General features: G+C 35.2%; 1 protein-coding gene across 1 annotated transcript; it reads left to right on the plus strand.

The window, feature by feature from the left end:
* The first annotated feature begins 8,327 nt into the window (after positions 1-8,327).
* LOC142644731 (uncharacterized) lies at positions 8,328-19,713 on the plus strand. Its single transcript, XM_075819310.1, has 10 exons — positions 8,328-8,588; positions 8,747-8,978; positions 9,289-9,414; positions 9,494-9,646; positions 11,036-11,162; positions 11,304-11,345; positions 13,952-14,293; positions 14,466-14,508; positions 19,172-19,249; positions 19,359-19,713. The coding sequence occupies exons 1-10, from the start codon at positions 8,515-8,517 to the stop codon at positions 19,423-19,425; spliced, it is 1,284 nt and encodes a 427-aa protein (XP_075675425.1). The 5' UTR covers positions 8,328-8,514; the 3' UTR covers positions 19,426-19,713.
* The last annotated feature ends 1,957 nt before the right edge of the window (positions 19,714-21,670 follow it).

Below are 21,670 nucleotides of genomic sequence, written 5' to 3' on the forward strand. Positions count from 1 at the left end.
TCTGCAGTATCAGGTTTTCAAGAGAATATTTACAGGACAAGAACTCATGTTGCTTGTTCTTCACAACTTCAGTGAAAGGTATCCTGAGCATGTGTGTGTGTGGAAACGAAGAGACCATAACAATTGGATATGGTGATCAGAATGCAAGCCATACATGTGTTCTCTATGCTCAATTTTGTGGTAGGAGACAGACGGTTGTGTTTGATGAAGTCATTCTTTGACAGGGTTTGACACTTTTAATGTATGTTTCATTCAAGATTGTGCATGTAAGAGTATTCTTCTTCCTGTATGGAAAGATATTGGCAGGAGATCGTGGGCAAAAGTATATATTTGATTGTGTTATTAGCTTTCTCCAGCAATAAGGATTAAAGTATTTTCTTTTTCATGTGTTTGGATATAGGGGGAAAAAAAGAGAGACTAGTGAATCTTTCCTTTGTTTGGGAGTTCACAAGGGAATGGAATGAAATTGTCATTAAAAGAATGAAATAGAATAGAATAGAATAGAATAGATTTAGTATGGAAAGGAATGGAATTAAAAAATCTTGTTTGGATGTTTTAAAATAAATGAATGGAATGTAAGTAACATTGTTTGGAAGTGATATTGGAAGGAATGAAATGAAATTATTTTATAATAACATTACTATTATACCCCTCATTTTAAAGAACAAAAAAAATTGATTCTAGTTTAGGGGAAATTTTTTTATTGTAGCTAAAAATCAAGTTCGGTATATTTCTAAATTGTAAAGCAATTAACGCATCACATATTTATTTTCAACAAAATAAACATTGTCTAAAAATGTAAACAAATATCTTTTAAAAAAACTCTTGTAATAAGTCTTGTTAAAATAAAACAAAATAACAAAATAAAGCAAATCTAAAATTGGCCAAGAAATCTCACACTTTTTAAAATTTTTAGGCCTAGACATCAGTGTCAATAGGACACATTTGCGCTCATGATCTGGGCAACCAAAAAACATCTTCTTATATGTTAGATTTTCCATCAAAAATATGTAGGCCTTAGTCTTTGATATTGGATCCACGTCCAAAGTTGCATGAACTTCTGCTCCATGTGACTTTGAAAAACACTTTGCCATAACCTTAGTCGCCCTACCAATTGCCATTAATACATTATCAAATGATTAGGAAATTACATTCCCAAGTTCACCATCTTCTACCAGTCTTCTTTTCTTGCTTTTAGAAGACACATCATCTTGTGATGACACTCGAGAACGTACAACATTAATTTCTAGTGACCTCTTATCATTTTCGACTTCAAAGTTCTCTAAAGAAACTTCATTTTGGGATACTAAATTATTTGTTCTCATCAATAGTGGTTGATGCAGCATACCTAGCACGTTTCTCTTTTGCAGTTTTAGCATGATCACATTTTACTTTATCTTTAGTCCAAAGTTGTGCCATCTTAGAGTAGTTAGGCATAGGTGTTGTCATCCACTTCTTGGCTGTAGGTTTAGACTATTACAAACAAAGGAAAATGTTAATACAACAAATATATAATTATGTAATACAAAATTAAACTAACAAAATGGGAATTTACTACTATGAGTGGCTCCCAAACTTCTAGTTCGGCTGTTCATATATTTAAAGAATCATTCTATCCAAGACTACTCAATCCATCTTTAAATATGTCATAGCATTCATGAAAATTCTTTTTCAGTGTCTTTTGTCGATTTTTTACCTTATCCTTGTTAATCTCCATGTGAAATTATTCGACCAACTCTTTCACTATGTCATCATATGCCTTAGAGGTAAAAGTTCCATTAACTCTATCACCTACGATCACTTAATGTACAAAAGCATCCACTAAAGCATCACCCATAACACTATTCCATTGTACTTCTTTTCTTGGGTCTCTACCATTCTTCTTTGATATCTTGCTCATGATATAATTAATAGGACAAAAAACACATATAAAATAATGTGTAGATATTGATATTAATGATCAAGAGATAGAGAGCAATATCACCATCTTGAAGATCACCATCTTTTCGCAAAATGTCACTCAAACCTTGAAAAGCTTGTTTTCACTATTCCTAAGTCGAGACATTATTTCATCATGAACTTTTTGTCATTCTATGGTTGATTGTGTAAGAATGTGAGGAACACGTCTTTTTAGTTGTTGCCTTCGATGGATAATGTAACACAAATAACGGCATGCAGCATGAACCATGGCTAGTTTTCGCATAAAGTCCGAAAAAATTATGATCTTAAGTATCTCATCATTCAAATCCATCGAAGCAAAAAAATAGTTACGTTATAAGTCGAACTTATATGTTTGAGGCAAGCAGGTAGTTGGGTACACTAGCATTCATTAACACAAAAGACAATGATAGGAATTTTTTGATAATCTACAATGATAGGAATTAAAGCACACGTAACAGACTTAATTTAGTTTAGCATTATTGTCTACCCAACTCTATTGTCTACCTATTTGATTAAAACTAATGAACTTAATTTAACCACCAACAAGTAATATTGATAAGGATTTGCATGTTCTAGCATGTTCTCTATTGTCTACCCAAAACTTTTATTGATATAAGCCTGTTCTAGCATGTTTGAGGATACCAAAATTAAATTAAAGCACATGTATAACACAATGATGAACCTTGTTCCAGCATATCGAAAACAGGGGAATGAAAGGAAAAAAACAAAAACACTACATGTATCATTTAAAGGAAACAAGTTGCACTATGCTGATTTGACGCTACTTGTGCATCAATGATAGGAATTAAGAACACATACACAAGCAGAATACATATAGTTGAGTACGGCTAGTTGAGAAAAAATCAATGAAAGAAAAACAATTGAAACAATTGAAAAAAAATATTAATAGTAACTATAGGGACACGATTTTCAGACCAAGCCCAAAATGTAAGGGATTTTGGCCCCGTGAACCTAGTACAATAAATTTGTAGAGAGTGGGTCAAAGAGCTAGGTTTTAGTGCATGGATAACAGTTAATATGGTTTTGAATGATGAGTCAACAAGAATTGAATCAGGTTTGCGCGAGAAAGTTTGTCCTCGGTACAGTCCGAGGACCTCTGTTTTAGTATATATTGGATGACAATGGTTACAAGAGTTGTTGAAATTGCTATAGTGCTTTCTCTTCTCCTTTTTTCATCCTTACCCTACACGTGGACTACATGTGGACAGTTGATGGTTTATGCTGATACTTGTTCCATCAGCCCCCTCTAAAAGTCTTCTAGGGTGGCTATAAGGTTGCCATAATACTGTTCAGAGGTCACTTCCTCATTAATACGGTGATAACAGCTTTTCCTTAGATATTTTTGAGTACTTATCCCTCTTGTACGTTCATGATACTCGTTGCTATCATTAGAACTTCCTGAAAGGTCATCCTTGATCATTAGGATCTATACCAGATTTGCGTTTAGCTTTATCCGAGGAGATAGTACTCCTCGGACTCGGACCACCCATGCTTCTCGGCCAAAATCACATGCTTTCGGCCAAATCCCAAAATCCATGACCCCACAGTAACTAAATCAATGAAATCAAAACAATTGAAAAACTCACAGTTGGGTATGGCTGGTTGAGATTAGCAACAGCGTGAGAAAGAAGGAGTTGCAAAGAGAGAGCAAAAATATTGGTACGGCTGTTTGAGAATAAAGAGGGCTAAGATTCAAGGGGTAATTTAGGAATTTCAATAAAATTTTCATCAAACTTAAATCCATTCCCTCCTATTCCTCCCAATTTGGGGAACAAAAATTTGAGATTTTGAGGGAAAATGAGAGAATGAGTATTCCCTCTTAACTATTCTATTCTCTCCCACCTAAACTTGTAAACAAGAGAATGAATTTTTCATTCACTTCATTAAAACTCCCAAACAAGAGGGAGGGAAGAATATTCTAAAAATATTCTTTTTATTCTATTCCCTCCTTCCAAACGGAGCCTAAAGAGAAGGAAAAGGGAAAAAATATATTTTTTACTTTTTATGTCTTTGTATATGATTAAAAAAATTAAATACTAAACATAAGTTAAGGTTGCATTAGTAATTTTATAACATAAAAAGTCAGAAAAAATCTCAACATCCCCCCCCCCCCACCACCTTTTTTTTTTGCCCAATTTGGGTTGATAGCAAAACCGCAGGTCCCACAAAAAATGCTTCCTTCAACATCATTTTATTTTCTTCTCTCTCATGTCAACCACTCTATGGAAATCTAATTATTTTCCTTTCTCATCTTTTCCTTCTCCACTTTTTTCTTTCCATCTAAACAATGTGTAAAGTTTTTATAGGGGACTTGGTCCAATCCAAATTCTCACCCTTTGCGAAAGCTTTGTAGAGTTTTCAACAGAAACTTCTAAGATTCAAATCTTCTTCTTCAATTGCCAAATTACTAAAAGAAAAAATATTTACCATTTTTTAACTATGTAAATCAAGCATGTATTAGATAGTATAGATATGATAAATTGTTTAAAAAAAAAAAAATCATGGTTATTCTGCCTAGATGGCTAGATGGGAACATAATATCTCCTTTATCCTATGAAAAACCAATATGTGAAAGGTTTGACCAAAGTTGTCAATTATGTTTCATACTTTCATTCCAATTGAAAAGGGTGAAAGTTTGTATGCATTTACCCTAAAAAGTATTTTTTCTCTAAGATAGATTACACTATAGCTAAAAAAAAAATTAAAAAAAAAAACTGTAAGGACACAATTCGAACTCCTGGCCCACAATCAAAAGGGAAAGGGCTTGAAAGACATTTTTACAATAAATTTGTAGAGAGTGGGCTTGAAATCTAGATTTCAAAGGTGGTTTAAACAACAAAGAAAGAACGGGCTTCAGGCCCAATAGCACAAATGAGGAGTTATTTGTAAGGATATGAATGAAAGCTCCTCCTTGGACTCAATCCAATGATGGTTTATAATATTACCTCTTAAGATCGATTACAATTGTGGATAGTCAGATTTATCATATATTATTCTTTCCTTTTTTTATCCAAAGAAAAGCTTGCCCCTCTTCCGAATGTCACTTCTCTTATTTATACTTCCTCTTCCTCTCCTTCTCATCTTCCACCTCATGGTTATAACGCTGGTTTAGATACTTGTCCCATCAAATTTCCCTGAAGTCTTCTGAAGTCAGGGGCCAAGTTCCAAACCTCATGCTCAGGTCCCATTTCTCCATCAATGCAGCCAGCATATCAATTGCAGAGTCTTTAATGCGGGGGCGGTGGTAGCAGCTTTACCTTAGATATTCTACCGCCCTTTCTATTACCCTCCACGTGTACCATGTCTTCCCGAAACCATAGGAATTTCTATAACATAGCCTAGGGATATTAAACATTCCCTTCTATTACCTCAGCTTTATTATCCGAGGACAAAGTCTTCCTCGGACATAATTATTCATACGCTATCACATCTTTACCTAGTATTTTCTTTATGAGGTACATTTACACACCCCTAGATCACTTGATGTCCTCGAATTGAGCTTTTTAGCCCAAGAGATATTCTTGGGCCATCCTTTATAAATTACTGGGCCCAATGTCCCTACAAAAATGCTTCCACACTTGTTTGCTATTATTGTTCAAGAATTAGAATTTGCTACAGTGTTTATCTAATATACACTTGATATATATATATATATATATATATATATATATATATATATATATATATATATATATATTTTTTTTTTTAAATCTAAATCTACACCAACATTTTAGACATACTCTCTCTCTCTCTCTCTCTCTCTCTCTCTCTCTCTCCTTTATCATACTCACTCTTCTCTCATACATGGTTTTCAGACCTGAATCGTTTAACAAACCGAAAAATGGAGAGGTTCAAGATTTTTAAGGTCAAACTGTAATGATGTTGTAATTAATTTAATAATAATAAAATACAAATAAAGGTATTAAAATGGCAAACTTCAACAAAATATTATTAAAAATGTGTCTTAAAAAATTAAACAACTTTCAAATAAATTTCACAATTTTTACGAGGTTAATAGAAAATAATATAGCACAAACAAGTTTAAAAAAATTGTGTTTAGTAATCTTTCAAAAAAAAAAAATTCTCTAAAAATAAAATAATTTTCAACATAAATTAATAAATTGTATATTCACATGTAAAAAGCATATCTTGAACCTCTAATAAAATTATTAAATAATATTAGATTGAGAGGGGATAATATAATAAATTGAATCACAGAATGACTCAAGCATAGTCTATTGGTTATTGTGTTGGTATGATCTTATCTTATTGCTGATTCCAGGTTATGTTCCCTATCTCTGGTTAATCTATGCTATAATTGTGGCGTGTGGGATTGAACTCGTACGCCTCAAGCATACCCAATTCAATGGCAAAGATGCCAATGGAGGAGGAATAGTGGTCTGTTAGTGGCCTTGAAGCTTGTAGAAGGAGCAGAAGAATGCCTGTATAGGTTGTGATGGGTTAAGATCGAAAATGGAAATGAAACTAATGGGGGGTGATGGGTCGAGATCAGGCCATTGGATGGCTATTGTTGCAATCATTGGGGGTGGGCGAGGAGTTCAATTGCTATTATTTTGTGAATAGAAAATAAATTATTATAATATAGGGTAATTCAAAATAGAGAATTGGTTGTAAGACGTGTTTTAAAAGTGAGTGAATAAAATTGATAAAATGACTTTTGGTGAATTAAAATGTTTTTTTTAGGGGGCATGTAAATGCTCTCATAAGATAACACATTGAACTCACCCATTACACGTCCAATTGTTGGACATTTTTCACTCAAAATGCAGGCTACATTTTTTTTCCCTCTTTTTCTATTGTTAGTTTTGTGGAAGCAATAGTAAATAAAAATTTCTATTTTCATTCAAAGATTGTTATACTACAAAGAGATAGAAAGCTAATACTAAATAAAATTTTATTGCGACTATCTCAATTTTCATAGAGAGATAGAGACCTCCTGTGGAAAATGGTTTGGAACATCTTATCTACTTGTTTAGTTCTCAATAACATGTTCGTTCTCTCTTTTGTAAATTGTTATTTATGCAACAATGCAGTTGAGTCAATAGAGCATATTTTTCTTCAATGTGACTGGGCTGTCCAAATATGACAAATGTCACATTGGCCAATTAATTTGAATAGATTAAATAACCTCTCAATTTCAAAATGGGTGAAAATGATTTTGAACCCTGAAGGCTTGCTGGGGCTAAATGGTGAAGAATTTAGGAAATTTTAGCTATTTGCTACAATTGTCTGTAATTGCTTGTGGGTGATCAAAAACAAAGTAAGGGTAGACGGAGTCAAAAGCAGCCCTATGGAGGTTGCAAGACAAATATTGAGATTTTTTGAAGAGCACAAACAAGCAGGGAGAGAATTAATTAATAAACCATCTAGAGATCCAATCTGGTATCCTCCACTAACAGATTAAGTTAAATTGAATTTTGATTCAGCTATTATAGAAGGAAATAAATATGTGGCTGTGGTGAGTAGAGACCATAAAGGGAACAGAGCAAATTAGTACAAGAAGTCATATTCGTGGTGAAGTTGAAGCAGCTGGATGTGCTATTTATAAAGCAGCAGCTAAGAGATTCAACATCATAATTATTGAAGGAGATGCATGGAATGGGACAATAGACTTTGCAAAAACCAGGCTTATCCTTTCACTGAAGTATCAAAGCTATAATTGAGGATATTCTTAATTTGACTAAATCTTTTACAAATGTAGATTTATTTTTTATGTAAAGAGAGGGCAGTGTTATTGCCCATCTTTTAGTTTAATGACGAATTTTCCAGGCTTTGGCTAAAGATGGTTCCAGCCAATTCTTTTGGTTGTTCTTTGTTTTTGCTTGATCAATACAATATTTATTAAAAAAAAAAACTAAAAATCCATAAAATTGGTTTTGAAGGGGTATATAATTCTAACACTTGTGTCTCTCTCTAGAGCCAAGATAGTTAATAATTCAATACCATAACGGCATTATGTATAGTACCACCATTAATCTAATAATGGTAATCCCATAAATTTTTTTCACTTATACAGACTATTAATCCATTAGCAGTGTATCCAAAAAAAAAAATCCATTAGCAGTAATCCTATGAATTTTAATATTTTTGCATTTTTCAGCGAGTACAATAAAAAATAATATAATAAAAATGTTATTATTAGTTAATATATGTATATATATATATATGTGCACTCGTAAAATGGTACATTAATATTTATTAATATTGGCTTATAAAAAAATATTAATTGATATTGAAATTTTTATTTCCCCTAATCAAATTGAACAAGCCTAGTATTTGCTTTTTTTTTTTGATTTTTTCTTTAATATTTAATTATTTATTTCTCTTTCACCGTCACATCACTCAATCTCTCGGTATCTATCTATTTTATACTGGTACCGAAACGGTGACCGGATTACATTTTCTCCGCAGCCAAACATCGACTACACTCTCAAAATTTCACAGAGGGACAGAGACTGAGACAGAGACAGAGACGGAGGAAGAGGATTCGATATTCGCCAGATAGGTTTTCATCACGCGCCACTCTCCACCATGGAAGGTAATTCATCGCGCCCCAATCTCAAGCGCCCTTTCTTCGAGGACGCCGACGACGACAAACCCTCAGCGTAATTCTCTTCTCTCTCTCTCTCAAATTCATTTACTTTCTAGTTTTCAATATCTGTTGTTGTATTGGAAAAAGTTTTTCCTGGAAATGAAATCAGAAAGTTTCAAAACCAAAGAATTTTGAGTCTGAGTGTTTAGTGACTGTTGGTTTTATTTATAGGCCAAAGAGGGTTAGGTTCCCAAAGGGAAAGAAGGTTAAACCAGCAGCAGATGAAGCCGTGGTGGTCGTGGACCGCGGTCCAGCTGTGGATGATGATCCTACCGACTTGATGAATCCCCGTGCTGCCGCCAAAGAGCGTGCAAAGCGGCGGACACAGTTCACTGCTGAACTCTTTACTGAAGAAAGTAGAGGCATTCTTAATGATGTCGCGGCTGCTGAAGTCGATTACAAGGTTTGTATTTTCTTCTAATTTATGTCGATAGCTTTCAGAAAATGTACTTTGAGGCTTCTAGAATGGAGTAATGTATCGAGCTCGCTTAGGCTTTGGTGGTATTGTTTGTAATTATGATGAATAGTTTCGACTAGGTGGTGAGGGAATTGGAGCCGTATTTGTTTTTTTTTATTGTTAGAGCGCAATTATAATTTTGAATGATTATTTCTTGAATTTGGCAGCATTCTTTATAGAGTCAAGATGATTGCCAGATTCATCTGTTATTGGATCAATGGAAAGGGTAGCCAATGATGGGGATATCTTTTGGCAGGATAATGACAGCTTTGTCGACGAGGGGATTCAGATAGAACCTTTCAATTTAAACAAAGAGAGGGAAGAGGGCTATTTTGATGCGGACGGAAATTTTGTTGAATATGTCAACGATAATGAAATTAAGGTAAAAAGAAGGACTTTACTCATGTGCGTTTTAGACGCGGAATTGTGCACGTATGTTGAGTTGAAATGGATTCGTGTAGGATGCATGGCTTGATAGCATTGAAGCTGAACCAAAATATGCTGGGAAAGGGTCTGCTGTAATAAACCATGAAGATGATGCCAATGACCTTTCTTCTGACGATATCGGAACGATGAAGAGGCGTATTGCTGACATACTTGAGCCAGGAGAAACGGTAAGTTATATAGTGTGTTTTAAAAATTCATTTATTTATGGTAAACATTTTCAGCTTTCTATCTTGTAATTACAATGTCAATAACATTACAAAATTGTGTATACTAGATTGTACATTCTATTTTCCCTTAAAAACTGACTATGTATGGTTTTTTCTGCAATTGTGAAGGTGGCGTACTTATTATGTTGTATTCGAACCTAAGCCTTTTTGTTTTGAAGACGTGTTTAGGTCAGTCAATATGATTCAACAAGAAATGAATATAAAGATAATTTGGATGTTCTAGACGACCACAATGCATGTCTTGTAAATAACAATGTGCAATGAACAATGCTTTCTGTGTACTCATTTAAAGTGGAAGTTCCGATGAAAACCATGGAAGATTAATTGGTTGCTTCTTTACAAATTCGTTTATTCAAAATTTATTTTATGGGGCTTGAGTGTGATACCAATTAAAGCAAGAATGCTATGGTTTTAAAGGTCAAGTCATTAGAGGTCTAGGGTTAAACCATTTTTTTAATTTAAGGTTTTTTATTTTATTGTAGCTTGTAGCAACTGGTTGGCACACTCTGGTGTTTTCAATGAAAACATCCAGGGTTCAAATCCTCTTGCCCCAAATTATTGAATTATCAAAACAATATTTTATTAGTTATGGCTAGTTTATAGTAAGGGCAGAACTTGCTGTGGCGAGTGTGTTTTCTATGCATAAGTGTGGGATCTCTTCCTCCTAAAAATTGCATGCAAATTAGGTTATTGATGTCTGTCCACCCTTTACCATCCTTACCTTCTTGGGATGCACACTATTGGTGCTTTGCTGGGGGTTGGATTGGAACTTGGGGGTGGGTTTATTGACACGGGACGATGAAGGTTGGGGATAGGAAAATTGTTAGCAAAAGGAATTTTGGTAGGTTGAGTGGGGGTATACTGCTTTGTCTGTATTCTGGTGGCCATACTGTATGTTTGATGGAGGTGGTAGTTGAAAATTAATTGGGGGTGACAGCATTAGGTTTGGTGGCGGTGGGTTTTTGGCAGGTGGTAGCAGGAGATTAATCATCCCTTTGCTGACTCTTATTCTTTTTGAATATGGCAATACTTCCTAGAGTTACAAATACAATGACAAAATATAACCAGCACCTTATGCACTGTGAAAAAATTCATACACTGGTTGTAATTAAAGAATGCATTAAGAGTCATATGACTCATATCTTATGTTGTATCTGGGAAATTTTCAATTTCCATTCAGGATTGTATTGTTTTAGCTTGATTTTTTCATTTTATACTATTGCAGAAGAATATGAGTTGCAGCATTATTTCATCACTATTCCATCATGCATGAATTATGATTTGTGTATTCATTTAGGGTAACAAAGTTAATTGTGTATCTCCTGATAGGTTTTGCGAGCTTTGAGAAGGTTAAAGGGTACTTCAAACAGGAAGGAGAAGATGTCAGCTGAATCAAAGATTGTATTTGACCAGCTTACAGAAGATGCAATGAAGCTGATGGAGAATGGTGAATATGGTAAAGTCCTTGCTTTCTCAATTTTGTCAGCCCCAGGTTTCCTTAGAACCTAAAAGATTTGCATTTTTATTCAACTCTCTGTAAGAATCTGTTTCTCTTTGTTAAATTGCATCACTTATTGGTGGAATTTCTGTTCTGCAGATGTGTATCATGAAAAGCAGGAGGTCTTTCAGCGTGAGGCAGGTCAGTGTTTTGCTTTGTACTTTTTTTAGCACAGTACTCTTTCTTTAACTGTGCATGTGTGTGCTTTTGTATGTATATTGGTATTTATTATTGCGTTGTCTGCTTCTGTGTTGTCCTGATAATTTACACAAATGTCTGTCTGTGTGTTTGCTTGCTTGTTTTCATATTTTGGAATGTTTAACCACCTGATGTGTTCAGGAAGATGTAATGCAGAATTCACTATTGCATTCCCCTATAGATTCTGCATATGAGAGGGGTAGTCTTTGGATGGATCAATCTATATAGTTGTAGTGTCTTTACTTTTTTCTTTCAGTTTCTTTGAATGAAGTTATTCCATCCTAGGTATTACAAAAGCGGGATGTTTGGTCTGTAGTTAGGAACGATTAGTTATGGTTCTAGATTATTTTAAATCTTGTTTGAGTCTTGCTAAGTTATTAGAAAGTCTCGTTTCTAAATAGGACTCTTAGCAAGGTAGGGCCCTTTGGACCCACCCATAGGGACCCCACCAAAACTGTATATCAGGTAATCCAGGGAACTCCTAGTGGGGATTGAATCCAGGATGTATGAGTCTACAACTCATCCCAAGCCTCCAACCGCTAGGACTCCCTCTCTTCCTAGTTTTGCGTGGGTTTTAATTATTTAAGCAAGTATTGTAATGAATATGGTCACACTTTTTTAAAATTATTGCCAAAATCTTGGTTAATAGATTGCAGGTGGTGCTTCACGAGATAGTTTTAGAGTCTTAGATGAAGGACAGAGAAATTTTAGACTACATACTCATTGCCAATGAGTGCCTGGACAGCAAATTGAAGACGAGTTCCATGGGTGTTGTGTAAAATAGATGTGGAGAAAGCATATGGTCATGTTAACTGGGGGATTTCCTTATTTATCTAATTGGGTGTTCTGGGTTTTAGAAAAAATGGAGATGGATATTGTTGTGTATTTAGACAGTCTTGTTCTAAATTTTGATCAATGGTATTGGTAGCCAATTGGTTTTCTTGAGAGTTCAAGGGGGTTAGTTTAAGGGGATCCGCTATCACCAATACCTTTTGTTTTGTTTTGTTATTGTACTGAGATTGGGGGTTTCTTGTTTTTTCTATAGTTGGATTTTTGAATCATATGGATTTTCATTTGTAATTCTTTAGAAAGCTCACCATATTGAGCTCTCCTTTTTTTTTATTTTATATATATATATTTTTTATATAAATAAATTCCTTGTTATCCAAAAAAAAAAGATGTTAGCATTGGGTTCTTTATCCTTGTATTCATTATGTGATTTGATTGATCTTTGTACTTTGAGAGGTTGACTGCATTTTTCCCATTGCATGCTTCCTATGTCCTATCGAAAAATAATTCCTATGAACTTGGCTTCTCTTGTCCATCAATAAAATTTTTTATTTATTAAAAAAAAAGGAGTTCCCCTCTGGTGTTATTTGATGGTGGGCATGTTTTTACATGATCAGAAAAAAACATAATCAAGCATGTACGTACTATGCAAGAAGCCTAAAACTTAGACTTTGAGATTGGCTTTACTCCACACAAGGGCCTTTGATTAAAGCAGGCCGATTTTAGATCAAGGAGGTTAAGATTGATGAAGAAAAGAAAAGGAAAAAAAAACTGAGAATCACAGGTACTGTTCTGGGTATGAACATCCTGTGAACTGTTTAGAAGGGGTCATTTTTGGCGTCTGGTCTTACTTGATAGTACGCTTAGAATATTTTGCAATATGATTGGTAAGGATCAATGGGGACTGAGCAATTTACTTTGGAAGTATAGTGCTGAAAATTTATTTTTATTTTTTTTAAAATGGGGATGAAAAGGGAGAGAACCATTGATGTTTATATGGGTTTTCCTGTTATTGGATAGTAGTGAAATATGAATTTGGAGGACGGATGGGTGTGGTTTAATCTGGATTCTGGAAGTTTAGTACAGAGATCATTGGATGCCTTCTCTGCCTAAAAGAACATTATGCTTGTATTTGTTTCCTCGTTCTATGATCCGAAGTTCATAGGTCTGCCCTCTTCCTCTAGAATTAGTTCAAGCCTTTTGGATTTAATCCTTAGAAACCGAAGACCTCCCATACCTACTACTAAACTACTGCCCCTCCACCACAAGGACCTCTCAGCTCTGTTGTCAGGGGACCTATTAGCAAGGTAAGTCTGCCGGAGTGGCTGATGGTTCCCTTGAAAGGAGGAGCACCTTTTGCTTCTTAGTTCCTAAGTCTCGGCATTTTTAAAGAATGTGAAGTCTTTTGATCCACCTATATCAATTGGTGGAAGTTCCTACGCACTTAATATAAGGCCTTTAAATCAATACCTACTTGTTTATCACTTTTAGAATGTAGTGCAATATTTTTATAAATTTATTTCCTGTCATTATATGGAATCAAACTTAATTCTGCACTCATGGCATCAGTTAAAGCATAATGGATGCATGCGTTATCATTATTATTATTATTATTATTTATTTCGTATCTTTTATTTTACATTTGATTTTTTCCATGGGTCAGTTTTCTTCAATCACACTTACATTTAAGTTGGTGCAAAAGAGTGGGTGATTATAGATAGCATTATTAACTATGGGTTTTTTTTACCACGTTTCTTCAGAAGGTTATGAGAGATTAGCTAAGGCAAGAGGGGAGGGCATATCAACAAGTGCAGGTCAGGGGGGTTCTACTTATTTTGGCATAGGAAATGGCTTGCTGTCTGACATGACAGATACTGAAGTAGCCTCCACAGTGCTGCCTGGTCCTGTTGTGGATACTTTGAACCCAAGTGCGTCTACTGCTGAAACATCAAGCAATGACGCTGATACTTATGATATGTTTGGGGAGGAGGATGAAAATGCCACTGCTAAACCATCTTTTGATGGAAGTAATGTAGTTTCTGGACATAATTCTGATGCAGTCAACCAACCATCAGCAAGCACCATAAACTCTGAATCAGAAAGTAAGCTATTTTATTGATTGTAAGAAGTTCAAAAGTTTAGAATTTTATCTATAAAATTTTTTTTGGCATATCATTTTATTGGGTCTAGATAATTCATTATTGGCATATGAAATACTATTTCTTTGTTGCTTGACGTGGTTTTTCTTTTGCCTTGTAATTGCTTGGTTTTCAGGTGGAGCTTTGCAAAATGATTACATGTATGATGAGTCCACTGGGTACTCTCCTCTCTCTCTCTCTCTCTCTCTCTGAACTGGTTTTCCTGAGATGATCTTGATATGTCACTTAAAAAAAAAGATGATCTTGATATGTCGTGAAATTTAATGTCTTTGATGTGTTCATGACTTGTTTGCTTGTTTTATATAGGATTTGAATTTATGCAATGTTACAATGGGATTATCCTGTCTTAGTTATAATGATAGAGACATTCTTTTTGGAGGAGGTTGGGTGGGGTTTTGCAATGGTTCAAATATGCAGGGTGAAGCTAATACCATTTGCTAGGTCACAAATGAATCATGCCAAGCCTTTTTTTTAAATTTAAATGTAGGGAACCTTTCTAAAGAAGAACACTTCGGACTCGCCTTTAGCTAGTAAAACCTACAAGCAACTAACCTCACTTGCCAGAACCAATTGCTAGGTAATCTAGGGGCATTCACCCTTGATTGGCTAAGCTATTTATGCTCATGCCTAGGAGCAACCAAGTCCAAATTAGTGTTGAGTGTGCTTGAACAACCGTGCTTGAGCTTGGATCAGTGAAATTTTTATCAAGCTTGAGCACTAGTTGATTACTTGTTAGAAATTGTCTCAAATTCCTATTTATAGTTAGTTTGGGTTTTCTTGGAGTAGAAAGACTATTCCTTGTTAAAGAAGTAATTTGGCATTCATTCTCTACAGAAGGAGGTCTTCCTAGTCCAAAATGAATATGTATAGATTTATTCTTTGAAGCACGGACACATGAAAAAGAACGCCATACCCATGTCTGACATGTGTGGGACTCGGGTACTGCATCGACACGTGTTCATTTGTGTCTAGTATGTGTTGAGAAAGGAAAAATTAATCTCTTAATTGGGACTCGGCTCAGACACGGTCTGGACACAATCAAGATACGGCCACCCAAAAACATTGAGAACAAAAGAAACGAACAAAAAAGAAGAAGATTGTTGCCTTAGATCTCTCATCTCTTGTTTGATCTCCACTCCAACTACTCAGAACAGACAGATCTGCACAAATCGAAGCTCATTGACGCAGCTCGGCATTGCTCCAGGTTCATTAGTGCTTCTCCAAGCTCAGATCGGCGCAGATCTATTCCTTCCTCCTGACTTTATGCACAAGCTTGGCCTTTAGATTTCTCTCTGTCGGATTGTTACAACTGTGGGTGTTTTTATTTTCTCTCTTTTTTTTTTCTTTTTTTTTTTGAGTTCTTACTTTTCGGGGAACAAAAAGAAAAGAGGTTTTTCATTTTTGGCGCTGGTAGTTTTGGCTGTGGTCTGTGGGTGTTCTTTTATGGAGTAAAAGTCGAAGAACCTAGAAATTACACAAGTACATGGTCAGGTTTTTACTTTTCTATTTTTTAAAAAACTTTCAAGGAGTGACAAAAAAATAATAAAATAAGAAAAGATAGTAAATAGTAAATAGTAACAGTACAGTTTTTTTTTCAACCTTATTATTAAACAAAACACATCAGTCCAGACCTTTCAACTTTTTTTTCTTTACATAGGATTTATTATATATAGACTGTTTTGTAAAGGATTTGGTGGCTTTGGCCCAAGTGTATTCCCTATGTGAAGAGGAGAAGACTCTCAGAAAAACATGAGTGACTATCTTCAAAGAGTTATTTAGTATATTTTTGAGGTTAAAAGATACTCATGTTTGTAAGTTGAGGGTCTGTTGGATGTATGGGTAGGGGTGAACAGCAGGTGGTGCAGCCTGTGTTGGGGGAGTTCTCTTCACTGCACCAACCTCTTTGGTATTCCTAAAACACGAACTGCCGCTGTGCTATTGGATTGAGATTCCGGCCATGTTGGTGGCGGTCTTTGTTGGTACTGATTCTTCAATTGGTGCAAATAAAAGCAGAAAAAATATACACAGCCACACATACCCAAAATCTTATCTCAAATGGGGGAGAAAATAGATCTAGATCCCAAAACTCACCCACTTTATACCCAAACAACCATATCAGATCAGATTCAATGGAGAGAGAGTAGATCTGAGACCCAAGTGACCCAAAAGAGGTTAGAGTGTGGTGGCTTGGCTGAGATAAGAGGTGAGGAGGAGGAGAAATCTGGATAGGATGAAATCTTGGCAAGGATGTGAAATCTACCTGGTGGTTGTAAGGAAAAAACTGGGTTGATGCAGGTTTGTGAGAGTCTGTGAGTTTGGTTTGTAAGGTTTGATTAAGTGTTTGTAATCCATATCATTGATTGTGGATTTTAGTTGGCATTGCTTGTGGTCGAATCACGTTAAATATTGTTGTCATATGTGATTTATATATATATATATATATATATATATATATATATATACACACACACATATGTTATTTCTTGTTCTTGTGAAGTGCTTTTGCTAGCCCTAGAGTCTGTCATTTCTCATTTAATTTGTGGAGTCCAACTTGAGGTCATATTAGGAGACACTTTTTTATTTGCTAACTACATTATATAGAAAATGAGAATAAATCGATCAATTTTGTAGTGAAATTCAAAGTGAAAGATATCTACTAAAATCATTATGTACCTATATCAGATCAGCTGAAATCTATATATTTTACATGAACAAATTCCTCAATTTCCTTTTTAACATCCAAGGAGAGGTTCTTCAAGGCATTGATATAGCAATCTCCCAAGGAGTACCTTAATTTCCAATAAAATTTAATAAATGGTTATTGTGAAGCGCACCAAAAGAATGGGATTAAAGGAAGTCTTTGGAGAGAAATGTTTTGGAACTTATATGATGGCTAATGTGGATGGATGACAGCCACTTGAAACAATATCTTACTTGTTAATTTGGCTTAAAGCCTATAAGTTGAGCCCCTTGAAGTTACAGCTCAGGTTCAGTCTCAGGCTCGCTTATTACCTGCCTGATTTCAGTCTCCAATTTGGATTTTTAAAATATGAATGGGCTGAGTCGCTTACTCTGGCCAACAGAGCTTCGTAACAGATCACTTGTTTGCAGTGCTACCCATGTGATGTGGTCATCATAAACGAAGAGAACTTCTTATTCATTTGTTATATATATTTTTCTTACCTAGTGTAAAAAGCATGTAATTTCAAATATGAAAATTAATACCGTTTTTCTTTTTGTTACTAGAAGTTGACCCCTACAATTTGTGGCTCACTTGCTATCATGGTTTGCCAATATTTTCTTAGAAATGGTTGCTGTAGTTGTTTGTTAGATTATTGGTTCTATCAAATTGCTACCATTATTTTCATGGGCATGCACTTGTATTCTCTTTAGTAGGCGCTATCTGAACAATCTATGTACTTGCTTTCATGCTTTGATGATCTCTCTTAGAATCAAGTGTAGGTGTGTGTTTGTGTGTGAACACTCACATGCATGTACATGTATGTGTTTGCATGCTTGCTCCTTTTTCTTTTGACTAGAAGAATGTGGATTCCTCACAATTCGGACTTATAAATCTCAAAACTGTGCATGAATTTTGTATGAAGGTATAGTACACACACCAATATCAATTTATATATTTTACACAATGCAAGAGCCTTGTAGCTCAAATGGCAACTCCTGGTTTCTCCAATGGAGACATCCTGGATTCAATTCCCCCACCCCCAACTATTGAATTATCAAAAAACAAAAAAATGTATATATCTTATATAAGCTTTTTAATTAACATGAACGACCTTATAATGTTAATAACTAACTGTTTGAAACAAAAAACATGGGTAGATGACCCTCCATCCCCCCCCCCCCCTCCAAAAAAAATCTGCAACTAGTCCACACTCCTCTGTCAATGCTATCAGCTGCCACCTCAGCACTCCTTCAGTCTTCTTGGAACCGAATCCTGCCAGCATAGCCACCCTTACGGAGCTAGAGCGTACCTGCCAACCAAAGGCCTACTAAACATTAGAAACTGTATAGGAGATCATTGCACACACTCAAATACTTTATTCCTATGATACCAAATAGCCCATAAAGTTACAACCAGGACTGTGCAAGTTCTAACAACCTGTTCACTATGAAGGTTAGGACGCCTTAGCCACGGTAATAGCCCAGACAGACTTGGGGGATAACATGTCTAAATAAAATTCATTTCCTCTTGAGTAGACTTACCTTTAATCAACAAATGCACCTGCTATTCTTACATGATGCACCCTTTCAACTCAATCAGACCATTCATGTCGTTACCATAGCCAAATACCCCATGGGTTGCACTGATGCAAGACATTATTAGCATTGGGCCATGGAGCCCAGCAGCAACAAATAAGAAAATTCCTTGTAAGGCCACCTCCACTAAAAATTTATTATTAATAGGTCACCTGAAAACTTTCATAATGAGGTTGTTTGGTATCATGATTGGTCGGTATTTTCCTAGAAATGGTTTTGTGGGTTTAGTTACTTGAAAGCAGTGAAGAGAAACTATGTGATTATTGTCAGTAGTAACAAAAATATAATGATAATAATAGTTTCTGTTCTCTGTATAGGCTTATGGGCTCTTGTATCTTATCTGGTAATAGTGTTCTGTAATGATCTGAGTGTACTTGTCTCCATGTTTTTATGATATCTCATTATTAGTGCATGCAAATGTTGCATGAGCGTGTATTTCCTTAAATGTATTCAACATTTGTTTATTGGCTATGTTTGTATCTCTTTCATACCCAACCTGATTCTGCTTTCTTTAATTTAATCTTGGGTATTTCAACGCTTCAGGTACTACTATAGCAGCAGTTTGGGGTACTATTATGACCCTTCTACAGGACTGTTTTGTTCTGCAGCATCAGGACAATGGTAATGTGAATGCGTCCTTTACTTTTTAGTATTTATTTGATGTTGTGTTGTGTTCGTTATTGGTTGCTGATAACTACCCTAATTAAATTATCTCGACTTTTATATGTAGGTATTCTTATAATGAAGAGACCGGCACATATGTTGAAGTTCAGCAGGTTGCAACCAACGCGATTTGAAGGGGGGAGTTCTACTGCTTCACTTTAGGACTTTGTACAGTTCATGGAGCATAGAGTTGTAATATGTGGAATTGAATGGTCAGATAGATTTTCCGGGGAACCAATGTTTCTTGCAATTGGATAGTCAGATAGTTTTGGATTTTCATGCCCAAGGTGACTTAATTTAATGATGTGTAACATGTTATCGTTTTGCTTTTTAGATGATTATGAATGGTTTTTCAATTCACATCTAAATTGATCCAGTACCATCTCAACATTGCATCTATAGGAATGCTATTTTGCCTTGAATGATGTTCTTGAAGTGTAATTCTTCTACAATTAAATAGATAGCTGTCCTTGAAAACTTTTATATAATTGTTTTAGGGTTTGTTTGAATGAGAGGATGGAAAAGTAGGAAGATATAAAAGATTCCAAATATCTATTGTGTATTTGGTAGAGAATGATGAAAAAATGGAAATTTCCTTGAGAAGAAAAGGCAAAGGATAAAAGACGGAGATTGTATGATTTTTTTATTATGCTTATGTTATAAGTAATTTATTTCCAATCTTATATAAGAAAGAAATATTGTTTATTAAATGAGTCTAAATTTGGTAAGGATGGGGTGTAAAACTCATGTTTTACACTATCCAATAAGAGATTGCCATATTAGTATTTTACTTAAAACTTAATATATCTTACTACATCTAATAATATTTCAATAAACTTCCAATTTTGTTGGATTTATATATGGGTATTAGAATTGATTGGGTGTAGTTATATTTATTCTTAAATATGTGATAAGATAATGTAGCATGTTAAAATTGGAGAGGTAAAATATGAGTTGTACACATTTTTACAGAATTTGATCTCTTATTAAATTACCTATTATTTTTGCGACAGGGTGATTTGTATACATGAAACTTGTAGATAGGGACCCTGAATCTTGTAACTAAATTAATGCAAATATTGTAAATATGATCTTCAACAATGCCAAAATCTTGGTTCTTGTGGCACTTGTGATATCTGAACTGGGTATTTCTTTAAGGATAAAATTTAGGTACAGTATTTAAATGATGTTCCTTAGGTTCTCTTCTTAAGATTCTGCCATGTTAGGTAGTACTTAGGAGCTGTTCCATAGGTTCCCTTATTAAGATTCTGCCATGTAGATTTTTTCTCATGGAATGAAAGTGATTTTTTTTTTAATTAAGTAGTTACATGACTGAATTTTAAGAAGAGAATTTAAGGAATAACACCTAAGGTACTATACCTAAGTTTTGTCATTTCCTCGGAGTAGCATTGCTTAACACTACCCTCTAGGAATATGTGGGGGGTAAAAATGCTTAAATGTACATTTGGGCCTTGGGCTTGGTTTGTTGGTATAAGTCTGTTCAATCAAAATTTTCGAGGCCCACAGGCCAGCTCGCGCTACAAGGGGTAGAGGAATTGTCCGAGGAGGAGTATCTCCTCGGACGGGCCCAGTAAAGGCCATGGGATGTGCTAAAGGATTTAGAGACAGAATTCTGAAAGATTTGTTGGGTAAAGGCGTGATCCAAGCACTCGTTAGAAGGAGGAACGTGTAAGAAATACTAGAAGAGAAAAAAACTGCTATCACCACATTAAAGGCCCTGCACCTACCTCCCTGGCCGCATTAATGGAAGAATGACCTCTGCACAGTAATATTCAGCCTTCCAGCTATTATTTGAAAACTTCAAGAAGGCGGTTGATGGGACAAGTATCTATGGGGAAGATTTGTGTTACACGTGGAAGAAACAGGGAAGAAGAAGAGGGCTATAAGAAGACGAGAGAAGAAAGAAGAGTGAGAACCTTTTTTTCTTAAAAAACTAAAAATTGTAATCTTTTGCTTAAAGAAAGAAAGGCAATATGAGTGGTCCTCGGCTTACGTTCGATGAGAGTTTTTTGTCATATTTATCTATTATTCGCATAGATCGCAGCATTCTAGTCTGTTTATTAACTCTCCAATATCCCTAACCTAGGTTTCAAACCCATACTCTACAAATTTCATTGTATAAGACTCTTTGGGTCTGAGTTCATCTAGGGATTGGACCGGGTACAAATTGTGCCCTTACAATTGGCGCCATCTGTGGGAATCTAGTGTTGAAGGAATTGGAATATCATGGCAGGCTTAGGTTCGCATCATGCAGAGTCTCAGGGGTCCCAGCGCGAAGATCATTTTGAGCGTCTTGAGCGTCGGAGGGATCGAGAGGGAAGTGTGCACACAGTACACCTTGATGCAAGCCATTCGCGT

The sequence above is a fragment of the Castanea sativa genome, chromosome 7 (genome assembly GCF_040712315.1).
Source record: "Castanea sativa cultivar Marrone di Chiusa Pesio chromosome 7, ASM4071231v1".
Lineage (NCBI taxonomy): Eukaryota > Viridiplantae > Streptophyta > Magnoliopsida > Fagales > Fagaceae > Castanea > Castanea sativa.